General features: G+C 43.5%; 1 protein-coding gene across 1 annotated transcript in view; it reads right to left on the bottom strand.

Moving 5' to 3' along the window:
- Positions 1 to 5,597: 5,597 nt before the first annotated feature.
- The window catches only part of CERS3 (ceramide synthase 3), a 33,215-nt gene continuing 24,953 nt past the window's right edge, over positions 5,598 to 13,859 (bottom strand). The window contains exon 10 of the mRNA XM_084293226.1: positions 5,598 to 5,870. Within this exon, the coding sequence (XP_084149352.1) occupies positions 5,739 to 5,870 (132 nt within the window). The 3' untranslated portion in view covers positions 5,598 to 5,738. The remainder of the gene's footprint in view (positions 5,871 to 13,859) is intronic.

A 13,859-nucleotide genomic window follows, 5' to 3' on the forward strand; every position in this document is an offset into this window, starting at 1 on the left:
CTTAATGTTTCTGACTTTGAAATGATTATGGGGTCTCCTCTGAATGCTTTATGGGGTAACAAAACTCCAGAAGAACAGGGCTCTTTCCAGCTGAGTAAATAGAAGATATTTTCATAAATCTTCGGACTATTGGAACATCAACAACATTATCCTACATGGATTGTTATGACTTTGTATTTGCAGAATCATATGTTGAAGCTTAGACCTGTGCCTTCAGCCTTGTCTTCTGTTGAGCTAGAAACTTCAAATAATCCTACAGAGGCTACTTCAGTTATATAAACTCCCAGAGCCTCTGCACTCAGCCATGGTGAACATTACATTGCTTTGATCACCTCCATTTCCTTGACCGGGACTCCCATTCTTTGACAAGGGATTGACATCAGGGATTTCACCTTCTGCCTGCAGCTTACATTCTGCTTATGTTAACTGCTGTAAACCACAAGCAGCATCATGCAGAAATATGGAGACAGAGAGAGAAAATGCTCCCCCCAAAGAGCTGGAGAAAGCCTTTAAATGACTTTTTCCTACCTACCACAGCAGAAGCCTATGCGATGAGCTGGCCAAAGCCTCTGCTGACTTTTCTTCTCCTTATTTGTGAAGGAAAGGTCAGCTCTGGCTATGGTGCCAGTCACTCGCGTGCCACTTTGCTGTCTGACACACATTAGTTACTCTCTGTCCCCCTACAGCATGGGCATCAGGTAGATTTTGTAATTTTCGTGAGCAGAAATGATGTTCTCAGTGGGAATACAGATGTCCCGTGCAGCCTTCAGCAAGTCAGAGGTGTTTATCTTTCTGAACACTGGGTCCTCACCTCGGGCAGCCAAAGCTGGAACCCTCTGGGCAGGAAACAAAAGCCTGGCTCCACAGAGCACAGATAGAGCAGGAGGGAGCCCATAAAACTTACTGGAAAACGAGCACAGGCACTTTCAGTGATTTTGAGCATGACCAATGGAGTCAGCTCAGAGCTGCATTCTTGGCTCATTTACTGCTCCACATCGAAGGCTCCCAGCTCCTGGGCAGCCAAAGCCATCACACCAACTCTCTTCGGCTTTTTTACAACCAGGCTGTGTTCTGATTCTCAGCATGGACTTTCATTTTTGCCCGCTGATTATCTGTTGTTCTTCTAACCCACAGCTGGGGGAAGTGCCTGTGGAGATGGTGTTTTTCTTTCTAAATCAGCAAGATTATTTTTTTTTTTATTATTTTTCTTCACAGTTTGCAAGTTGCTTGTAGCCAAAACTCACAGATCCCTGTTCGATTTGTTTTCTATCTACTCTCTTCTTACTCACAAGCTTAAAAAATGAATTCAGATAATCATAAAACCAAAGCATTTTGCTGCAGTTCATTATTTGTGTTTAAACACCTTCCCTCACGTTTGTCTGGAAACAGAGGCCTGGGAAGAGAAGTCAGAATCTCTGTGCTCTTCCCAACCTGGTGGACAGAAGTGGAAAGAGTAAGAAATACGGAACAGCTTTTCAGCTGATACAAATCATCACAGCTCCCTCACCTTCACTAGAGCTTTCCTACTTCATCAGCTTAAGTTTTATGTCTGAGCTATCTGATTGTGCTTACAACCATGCATTTAGGTTGTAATCCCACAGCCTAATCTAACCAGGTGGTAGCACCTCACACTATGCATGGCCATAAGCACTCCTGGGGAAAAAAAGGAATCATCTCTGATTATCTCTTTCTTTGGATATTATTCTAGTACTTTGCAAATACACAACTTCAAAATCAGTCTTATTATGCAGAACAAAAACAAATGAGAGAGAATACAAAAATGTGTTGGCAATTTAGAGTAACTCCTAATGTTCACAGGATCACTTTTGAGTGCTTCAGTGAAAGCATAAATCTTGAATAATCCAAATGATGGATGACAGAGCCATTAAATTTGCTTTCTCTCCATTCGTGAATTTTCCAGAAAAAAAATTAATAATCAAATTTACCTGTAATTAAAACATCATTTGGCAAATGTCTCTTTCTGTGCTATAAGAGTTAACACACTTACACTGTTTGCTCTGTGGTGGTGACGCTTGACTTGCTGTGCATCCTGCAAACTTGTTCTTAATCTCCAACCTGCCAAGACAGAAAGGCCATTTACCAGCACTCGCTGTTACCCTTTGAGAAGGGGCTGCATTGTCCAGTTGTCAGCCGGATCAGCTCAGGAGCAAACTCTTCCAGAAAAGTGGCTGGAAAGCCTTTCCCAGGCTATGGAAAAACTTGGAAGAGAATTCCTGAACGGGCCCTCACTGGAATGCTAGGAGGGAATGGGAAGCAGAGAGGAGAACACTGCCCAGCACTGAAACCAAGGAAATCCTTACACAGACATTATTTAAAAAAAAAGACTTTATTTATAGTGTGTAGCATATCTGACTGGACGAATTCAGTGGCATTAAGAACAAAAAAAAGATAACTATACGGAATGAGACAAATTGACAAAATGAGTTCCATGGAGTAAAGGAGGTCTGCAAATCAAATCCAGAGCAGATTGGTAAATCTGTGTGGTAAACAGGCACAGAGGCGGCAGAGTAAACACCGACAGGAATATCTGAACAAAATTCAGAGGAATTACATGGAACAGAAGAGTTTCTGCTGTTTCTAATGGGCTAGAACTTCATTTTCAGTCTATAATTCTATCATAAATATTTTGGCATGGTTGAAGTGACAGCAAAATCAAGTACACAGCATCAAAGCATTAAAGCAGGACCCATTTTGTGAAGCAGTCAACATGATGCATTAGTCTATCACCTTGTGCTCACATGCACGTTACCTCCAGTCATTTTGCACTTGCACGTTGAGACACTACTCGTTTTTTTTTAAATGATTTTTTAAAAATCTTAAAGGCACTGAATAGACTGAAAACCCCAGAGCACTGTGGCATTAGCTGCGTTAGCATGAGCTGTGTTCCATACAACCCCAGCTTCTTGTTCCTGAGTTTCTGTAAGTTTGTAGTGGAAAATGAAACGCGGAACTTTGGGAATGACAAATGTGATGTTAACACAGGACACGTGTCCAGTCCAGCTGTGACAATCTGTTCCCACTTCTTTCTGTGCTGTGTGTGTTTATCCCCAGTACCTGGTGGTTTATGTTAAGAATTTTTAGGTTTAGCTTCGCTTGGCCACTTGCTTAACCCCCTGGAATGGCCTCCCTTGACCTCCCTACCTTCCGTACCCCCTAACTGTGACATCACGTAGTTACTTGTCTACTGAACTTATTATCTTCATCTTCGGGACATTTTCTTCCATATTCTTCTGTACTAACCCAATACATGCCTCACCATTTTATGTTTGAAGGTGTTTATCTGTCTTTTACTCTTCCTTTAAGACCCTACTTTCACAATGATTTAAAATAATGGGTCTTGTAATTACGTTGGATATCCGCAATCCAAAATTTTACCTAGGCAAAACTCCAGCAGAGATAATTGGCTTCAGCGGGAGACTTGTCCAAGTAGGAAGGGCAGGATTTGGCCTCAATGAGACTGTAAATTCCAGTTTAAAACTCAGTAGTTGTTCAGAGGCTTGCTCCTGTGACAGCGTCATTCTTCGTGTTTCCTTTCATGAATTCCTTTCCTATTCACAGCAGAAAAACTTACTGGCATCAGAATCAAATGATAATACCCTGGCCATCTCCCAAAGTCCCATTAGGCCTTGTAGAAAGCGTTGTTGTCTCCACTGCTTTTAAAGGGAGCGTAAAGCCTCCGCGATGGTTCTCCATTTTCTCAGGGAAAGGCAGTTCTTCTTTTCATGTATGCAATAAACAGGGCCCGATAAGCAGCTGTGACCCTGCCAAACTTGCCAGTTCCTTTAGATGACGTAATAAGTACTTACACTTCCAATAAATCCACACTGCAGTACTTAAGGTATCCTCTACAGCAGTATGGAAACACACGCAACAACTACTGAGGGAATTCTGCCTGCTCAGCACGAGCAGCACCACTGACTACAAGCACTGGCACACAAGTCCTCTCCTGCCACTGCACAGTTCCCAGCCTTCTCAGAAGTGCACACCGTAATCCTCTCGGTGTAATTGTCTTTGTGGCAAACACAAAGATCTGGGCTATTACGTGGTCCAAAATATAAGTAAAAAATTAAACACAGCCTAGATCAACAGCTGGAGAGACCAGACGCAGATATTTTAACGCTGCTAGCCTCCCTTACAAAGTACTCCTACACCTTTTTGTAATGGTGCAGAAAACACTTTTTTCTTCATATCTGAGGTCCCAAACACTTCCCATTCTTTCAAATGCTTCGGTCGCTGAATTACATCCCGCTTTGCCAAGGAAATCTTGAGAAAACAAGTCAGCCATATAGTGCTTCCTGAAGGTCACCGAGTTCCTGCCCGGGCAGCCTTAAGGGAAAAGGAGCCTTTCCGAACCAACAGCTCTGCACTTGGATGTTTGAGCAGTGGTCCCCCTGGTCTTTATCAAGCTGCTGGATTTAGTTCACCAGATGGTCTCAGCTACCACAGAACCACACGGAGAGTTTCCAACCTGTACAACTTAGGACAAATCATTTAGGACTTTGGGAGATAAACGCATCTGGAATTGAGATGGGCACTGCTCTGTTTAAAAGATCCAGGCTCTCCTCAGAAAGCCCCAGGACTAAAAACGCTGCTGCACTAGCATTAGAACAAGAGTGCCAGCTCATGAAGCACATTTGGTAAGAGGAGGTTCTTCCACTTCTTATGGCACTAACAACACTGTGTGGTCTCAGCCCCATGCTCCACATTTGGCTCTAGCTGCTGTCATTCACTGTTTTCAAAAAGTGCTGTGTGTTCATTTGATATCAGGACCTGTATTTCCATCTCTGCTCTTTCATTCTTAATCTTCTGGGCTGTAGAAGTGTCAGGATCCAGGGGGTTCAGCAGTGTTAAAGGCAAATAAGAAGTACAAAAGAACCCATGAGAGGACCCAATTTTCATTCACTATTTTCTCTCCGCACTGCACCTTCTGTTCTAACAGCGGGCCTACAGCCAAAATGACCAAGATGAAAGACATTTTTGAAACCTGGAGCTCAGGGGGAGAATTGGGGCAGATTTTTGTGATTTTCTTGACTGGTAAATCTCAAAACTGGTAAATCTCTTGACTGGTAAATCTCCAAACACAGTATTTGAACTATCATACAGCATACTTGAGATATAAACCATACTTCTGCTGTGAGGCAAGCTCTTCGGAAGCAAATAGCTCGACTTCCTCCATGTTAGCTTCCACCGGCCTCCAGAACACAAGATCTAACTTGCAAAAAATAGCCATTTTGTTGAGGTTTTAAGTCAAAGAGTAGAGACTACGATGCTAGTCGTTGTACACCACTGTCAATTTTTGCCATTTTGAGTAGTTTTGTTTCCTAATGGAGTTCACACTACCTACCTACCTACCATGAAACACCTATGAATGAAACTGCTCGATGAAATATGTCTTATATCTGATCGAAAAGCCATGTTAGAATCAACGGGACACTAAACGACCTGACACTTTCACCTTGTTAAGCACTGTAAGTGGCGCAGTCAGTGTGTCCAAACACCTTTTCAAACATTAAGCGACTATTCAGAAAGTGGGCCATTAATACATTTTGTCATGTTATGCAATTTTTGCCTCTCCTGTAAGCTGGGCTTTTTTCCAGGTCCAGTAGCCAACAATAAATCAATCACAGTCTCTCATAAGCCTTTTGACTTAAGTTCTATCCTGTAGGTTGGGTTAAAAACGGAGTGGAAATCGCTGCAGGAGGTGGGGCGGGAGGGGGCTACTGGTGACTGCTGTTTAGGAGATGTTTGCTTGACCCACAGCCGTTCTTACTGCCATTCTTTGTGGACTCCTCTTCATTATCCGTAACAGAATCTTCTTCTTCTTCATCGCTCCGGTCGTCTTTCAAGTCCTGTGGAGAAGAAAGCACCGTGAGCACATTCTATGCTTGCAGCACTTACTGTCAGGTAAGTTACCAGATTGCTGTTATCAGCGCAGTGCAGACCTTCTCTGGGCTATGGCTGCCAGACGAGCAAGTTATTTATTTTTAATATGAACTGGGTATCCGGATCTTTACAATGACTTTGAAGAAACAGCCAGTTAATTAGTCAGATGCTTTCACTTGTAACTGCAAGATGAAAAGATGGTACATAAAAGTTTCAGACAATGAGACATTCTGCCTCCTTGGAAATTCCCCATTGTTCTCTGAAGACAAAACTCTGTCCTCTGTTTCCCTCAGGAAATAGTGTGAGAAAGGAAGCAAATGAAAGGGGAGCTCTGAACACGAGACTGTCAGAACTGCCCCCCAAAGCCACCTCCCAGGAAGATGGAGGCTGACATCCAAGGAAAGGCCAGTTAACACCACTTTAATCTTGCAGAACCTAATGTTCTTTAGACAAAATTGCATGCACAACCTTGGCCCAGTCATTTGACCTCTTCTTGCTTGTTTCTGCTTTCCCTTGGAAAGCATTACTAGTAATCCCTGTGTGCTGTGGGATTAATTAACAATTGCAAAGTGCAGGGAAGACTTAAAAGAATATTGTATAAAAGCTAAATATGATGAATACGTGCACTCAGACACAGTAGCTGAGACAGGTATAAACTAAACAATGACCGATTTTGCTAGCATGTCCCCACATTAACATCACTCAGAGAGATGTACCAACTCCAAAATACTATTTCTTGTCCAAAGTTGTGTAAATCACATCAACATTTGCAAAGAGAAGGCTATGTCTCTATACACCTATGGTGCACATCATCCTGCTGAGGGAATTGCCAGTTGAGGAGGGGATGGTTGCTTCATTAGCAGAGATGAAATGGGGATCCAAACATGGTCTGCCTGTGAGAAAATCCTTCCCACCTCTATAGGAACAGTTTCTAACATTTGACAATCGTATTTCCTTCCCAAAAAATCAAACGTCTCTTTCTAATCAATGCTTCCACAACACAGAGAAAAGACATCGTGTCTACCCAGGTATTGCACAGCAAAGGTTTGGGAGAGATGAGATAATTGTGTGCTGTTTGGCATGGTACAGAACAACAATGTTCACACATTGAGGACTGCAGCCATCGTGGTGTCTTTTTGTAACACGAGGGTGTTTGGCCTTCGGGGCTGTCTGCAGAGGGACAGGAGGCTTTTCTTCATAGCAGGGCGAGCTGCCCCAGAGCCGTGTGCTGGATCTGACAGGTACGTCAGCCCTCGTGCAGACCATCTGCAGGCTGCCTGTACAGCCACACTGGGGACCACTCTTCCATGGATAAATTTGTTTTCCGTGTCATCTGCCTGGACCTCAACTAAACAGGCACAGACAGCATGCTCTTTTGGCGCCCAGAGTAACGTGCTAAGGTCAGGGATGAGATGCAGAAAGGAGAAACCAGCATTGTCCCTGCTCGTCCTGTATCTGCTCTCTGAATGAACCAACAGCTCTTAGCCTGCTGGTCTGGGGGTCCTTCTTAAGCACAAAATTCATACAGATAAATTAAAGGACAGCTCAGTACTAACTCATCCAGTTTCAACCCATATCCCTTTATATATTACATTTCTGGTACAACATATAGGACTAGAAAGAAAATTAAGGATTAAACTCTGTCTCATCAGAAAATATAAACCTCCTGGAGCTTTTCTTTTGCTTTTTCCCTAACAATGTACAAAGGGTATCAAAACAAGCAAATCTTATTGTAAATACTGTAAAATAAACTTGGCATGCCATCAGTTAGAGAAAAGGAAAGACAGCCTTTCCCACACAATTTATGAGGTTCTGCCTCTTTCAGATCACCTCTATTGCTCCTGGTGGTTTTGTAATTTGTATCTGCAGTTAAAGACAAATGCTTGGGCGGGGAGGGGCGAAGAAGAGTAGGTGTTACAGTTCTGCCACCAGAAATGTTTCCGAAAAAAGTGCGAATCAAACCACAACACAGCCTGTGATGTAGGATCCGCTGCACCCATGGGAAGTACTCATCTCCTCGAGCAGTGAGGCTGAAAATATGGGGAACAAAGGGGGAGGAGTGCTGTTGTGCTCATTGGGAACGAGCCTTAGAGTCGGTGACATGCATGAGTGTATATTTCGTGACCCTTGTTTATGGACCTCAGACACTGATGGTCCTCAAGCATATGCTTGACAACAGCTGGCAATCTGCGTTACTCTGAATATGCTGATAACAACATCAGCTCCTGGTTTCTCCAGGAAGGAGCTGGCAGTTCCAGCACGGAACGGGAAGCTCAGACAGGATTCGCTTCCCAGTTTTAATGGCGCAAAATTGGATGGTCTGGTAAAAGGTACAATGAGTAGTAATTGAAAAACTTGTGTTACCCTCCAGCACACGGGAAATCCTTGTATTTGAGGTAACATCTTACGTATTTTGAAGAAGCAGAAGTTATATTTTTTTTGTAGGCTGAAACAATCATTATAGAACAAATTTTCTTTTATCTGGGACAAAGTGCTACTTCTGAATGCTGATACGGATCAAGAAGAAATGCTGCTAAATCAAATCTAAGTTTTTACTATATGTTTAATCATGAACCTACTTCCTGACCACTTGTCTCTAAAAATTCGTGCTTTAGAAGAGTCTGGCCTTTTTTTTTCTAGCTTTTTTAAGCAACAGGAATGCAACAGAAGTTACAACAGAACTTTGAATAGCTACAGTTTCATCTGTAACTGGAAAACCAAATAAACCTGCCTTTGCAAACTGTTTAATATACCATTACAGGCATATTAAGAAATAGAAAATGAAGTTAGTGCCTCTGATAACTTTCACTTTCCAAGAATGACAAAATATATAACATTTCTAGGATTTTTTCCTGCTTCAATATCAAGATGTTTTCTCTGACATTCTCACATCATAAGTTATAGTTGTGTTTTCCAACTCAAAGACTCTGTGCTTACTGTCCCCGAGCAACAACAGATGAATATACTATCAGAAACACAAGCACTGGCAAACTGTAAATGTAACTGAGGCCATCATCAATACTCAACGCTTTGGTTTAATGGCATCAGCTGAATTTATTACACTTTTGACGGTTTGGGGGTAACAGACAAAATGGAGATGTGTATATTTTATGTTCTGGATGACTAACCAATTTAATCTTTCTAAATGGATGAATGGTTTCAAGGTTTATGAGAAGCAACACTAATGCTATAAAGTCTGCAAGAGAGCCATTTGTAGTGAAGCCAAAGCCGCAAACTTTTATAATCTTTTTTCCTTTTGTTTAACCCTTCCACCTGCTGCTCAGTCTGCCTCTTTTAGTTAAATGAACCATATATGTTAAGGTAGTTTTGGCTTCTTGCATTTCACTACTGTTTGAATTTTTATCATTCGAGTCATTAGCACTGCATCTTATTACATGAACAGACAAAGACCTTCCAAGAGACTTCACCAAGGAAAAAGACTTCTTGAAATTATGAGAGAAGCAAACTTCAGAGACCACTTCCCAGCCTCCTGTAGGAAGACAAACACTGGACAAATATCCATCTAAACTAACTGCACATTTCTCCTAACTGTGCAAGTTTGTCTCAATAAAGCACTCGGAAATCACCTCCCTCTTGACAAGCCTTTGGGCTGCACTCTTTCTACTTCAGCTGATGAGAACATTGGAAGAAAGACGTGGCTGTGCTGGAAGGCAAAGTGCTAGCTTCCTGTTCCTGCATGCTGGTGGCAACATCTCATCCTGACACTCACTGGTGGAGAAATGCACTGGGCAGACACCGCCCGCCCTTCTCTCCTGCTCTGCTTCACTGGGGCACGTGGCACCGTTATCCAGAGGGATGCTGCGGTAGCTTTTTATCTTCTTCTCGGTAGTTAAAGTGGAAAGTGCAAGTGCAACTGCCAAGGAAAGGCAGTGCCAAACACTATTAAAAAACAGGCAAAAATATCTTGTAGCAATGTAGATTGATCCTATAAACACTGAGGAAGCCTTAGCAACATGCCTTCTACATACTCAGGAGGGGAAAGGCACTTGCTAGTGAAATGTATTGTTAGAGTGCAGATTGTCAAGCTGAGATCTCAAAACGTACGCTGTTACTGTAATGACATGCTCCAAAACAGAAATACCCACTGAGGCATCGTGGAGAAAAAGCATCTGGCTGACCTTCACCCTTTCAAGGCAAATTCAGACCTGAGCAGAAGAGGTTTCTGCAGGGAAGCTTGATTGCTACATTTGTTTGATCATTCAGCTTCCAATCTAGCTTGTCGTTGACAAAAGCACACACTTTGAGACATGCAGTGACTTCATTTGGCATTACGAAGGCAGTAGCCTAGTCTCTGCTTTACATATTCATGGTGTCAGTTTGGGAGTACAGTGGTGGGGGGATGTTTGTGCATCTCCTCTTCCAGCTAAACAGAAGAGAGGATCACAGAATCATAGAAAAATTAAGGTTGGAAGAGACCTTCAGGATCATCTGGTCCAACCATTCCCCTACCACCAATGTCACACACCAAACCATGTCCCTAAGCACCACGTCCAACTATTCCTTGAACACCCCCAGGGACGGTGACTCCACCACTTCCCTGAGCAACCTGTCCCAATGCCTGACCACTCTTCCTAAGAAGGAATGTGTCCTAATTGTTTTAACTGTTGCAGAGTAGTGCTCTTTGTCCAACTCTTTGTTTTAATTGTTGTAGAGTAGGGGCATGACGCCTCCATTTCTCCACTCACCATGAACATCACCCAACAGCCAGGACTTTTCAGCTACGATGGCGAGAGGCTTGGCAACTCCATCAGCCAGTTCCCTCAGGACCCTGGGATTCACGTCATCAGGTCCCACAGACCTGTACCTGTTTAGATTCATCGGGTGGTCTCGAATGTGCTCTTCACTTACAGTGGGTGGGACTTTGATCCCCCAGCCTCCATCTGTGGGTTCAGACATTCATCATGGTGGCCCCTGGGGACTCCTCCTGTCACCCCAATACAGCAGCCCGAAGGGAGCTGGGTCCTCTCTTGTGCTCTTCCTCGAGGCTCTGTGCAGAAGGGCTGCCACCTCTCGCACCAGGGGATGGGAAAGAAGCGCTCACACAACCCCTGAGAATCGGCAAGAGTCTTTATTGCTGGGTGTTTGGTGGCTCCATGGCTCCTCCTCCCCATGGCTGCCATCCCTCTCGGTGCTTCCTCAGACCGCTTCGCTGTCCTCACACCGAGGGGGGCTGCCGCTCGCCTTGCTCCTTCTCTCGCCTTCCTCCTGCCTCAGAGGCTCTCAGAGGACCGAGTAGCTGAGCAAGCGGCGGGCCAGTGGCAGGGGGGCAGCTTTTAGAGGGCCCGGGGCAAAGGCAGGGCAGCGGTGGCCACTGTGACCCCAGCCAGCCTCTGTGATGCCCAACGCGAGCGGTCCAAAGGCGGCTGTGCTGGGAGCAGCCTGGAAGATGCCCTCACGTGGACAAGGAGGAGGGCTGGGGAGGCCGAGGGCCCCTTTTCTGGGGCTGGCTCCCCCAGGCCATTTGGCTTGCCAGACAGAAAGGCTGCCCCACGCAATCCTGCCTCAACCCATTTTTCTTCACATCTCCAAGGGTTAGAATCTCTTGTTAACAAAACAAATTACATGTACTGGATTGTTTCGTGCATTGTTTACAGACGTTGTGAATCTTCCTCTGGATCTCTTAATATTCTCAACTTCAACGATGTAAGCATCTGCAAATTTCATCACAAAGCTGTTTTCCTTTCCTTTGCGTTAGGAGGCTACTCAAATTCAGCTCTAATGCTGTTCTTCCCAGTACTGCAGTCACTTTTCAATTGCATGATACATGCCTGCTGCGCCTTACCACAGGCAGAAGTAGGCAAGAACAGCTGGTATCAGTTCAGGCTCCTCCTTGGTGCTGTGTCTGTACAGGGGGTGGCAGACGATCAGACCAGCTGAGTTCGGCCGGGTACAACGCTGACTTCAGGTTTCTCAGCAGCACAAGGGGATTTCAATTTTGCCGCTGCCTGAGCGAGACTAAAACTAATTAATCCTGGAAGCTAAGCTCTCTGCTCCCGCTGCCAGTAGGAAAGCAGCAGTGCAGGCTGCCAAGCAGCTTACCTGTTCCCTGTTGCTGCAGCAGACCAACATCCCTGACCCCTGCAGTGGCAGCAGGGCAAGCCGGACTCCCCAGGACACTGACGGTGACTACGCGGCACTGATGGGGCCAGCACAGCTGTAGTGTGATCTCCCTCACTGCAAATACCTTACTCTTCCCAAGAGTCTGCTGTCTCAGACGTGGCTGGCTATTTACCTGCTTTGTTTTAAGCCCTCACTGGCTATAGCTGAAGTCACGCAGGAGTGACAACTGAAGAAGCCCGTTGTATCTGCTGACACACTCTGAACCACATCGTTCTGTGCATAGTGAGATCTGCCACCAAATAAAAGCCAACTCAGAGTAAAAATGTATAAATTACAACTCCTGCGAGGTTTGTGTACCTGGACAGAAATGTTCATTAAAATACCTACAAATAGATAACAAGCAGGGACCAAAGTCCCGAGATACACAAGTCCAAGGATATACATTTGGGCCTTTTAGGTTGTGAGTAATTTACTTCCACCCAATTAAACGGATTTCTTCTGCAAGATAGACACATAAAAAGCAATTCACAGCTGACTCTGGGATTTTTGTGTTTTCTGATTTGGTGAAGTTTAGATTTTTGGATTTTCAAATATTTAATTTCATCCTCCAGCATGATTTGTAAACGTTTCTTTCATTAAAATCAGAATATCCTACATCTTATACCCTAACTCTACCTTAAGAATATTTTCATTTAAATACCTACAACCGTATTGACTAGATCTCAACTTTTCAATGTAAAGACAATAAATTCCACAGCACCTGCACATATGGGAACAGCTCGCAGTACAGAGATGAAAGCTACTAGTCAGCACAGCAACCACTGACTCAAATAAAAGATAATAAACAAGAGAGAGAATTAAAAGTGAGTCCAAACAGAGGGGGGGTTAATTTTCTAAAAAATAATACTACAAAATTGATGAACCTCCAAGTTCTACATGTTTAATTCAACATCCGTAATTCAACTGAGCTGACATATGACTTAATATGGCTTTCCTGCGGAGACTAAGGAATATACATGTGGATTCATGCAAAGTGTTCTAAACTTCCAGCCTGGAAGACTTTATTAGAAAATATATTTCCCTTTTCAGCTTATGCACACTAGGCAACATAAATAATGTTCATTTTCAGTGGGAGATGCACTGTTGGGCTCCGCTCTCCACAGTTTTTAAAAGATACAGACTCTTTAGATGAATTACACTGGACATCTTGTGGCCAAAACTTGTCTTACTGAATCCCTCTCCTATGAAATACCCATTCCCCAAGTTTTCCACTGCACGTTTTCAGAAGGAACTCAAAGATGTGTGAAAAAATAAAAACAAAATTAAAAGTTACACTAAATCCACAAATACTGAAAAGAATAGCCGCATACAGCTCAACGTTATTATTAAAATATCTCCCTGATTTTGACTGACGGAGTACATTTAACCTTGAAAAATATCACTTGCATTGACACTCAGCATACCACACCTGTAACTGGAGCTATAATACCGTGACTGTTCAGAAGAAATAAATCATTGTTTACAGTTAATCAGGTACTCTGTGGTTTCAATAAAGTCTGCTCGCTGTGTTATTGAAATCCACTAACTAAACCTTGCACTCAAGTGTATGTGGCTTTACGATAATGTCAAAAGCCCAGGAGGTACTGAGTGAGTCATAATGTCCCACTGCTTTTTGAATTATTCCAATTTTAAATCCACAGTTGGCAACGAAACAAAGAACAATATAATAGGCATTTGATGCTGTTCTGCATAGTGAACTTTTTTTTACCCTAGCACAGAACTTGCATTAAGCCAAGGAGTTCAGTGTTCTGAACCTTTATCAGAACACGCACTTTTATTCCTTAGAAGTGTGTTTTTGGCTGAAGGACAGATGA

Source organism: Netta rufina (genome assembly GCF_964035555.1).
Source record: "Netta rufina genome assembly, chromosome: 11".
Lineage (NCBI taxonomy): Eukaryota > Metazoa > Chordata > Aves > Anseriformes > Anatidae > Netta > Netta rufina.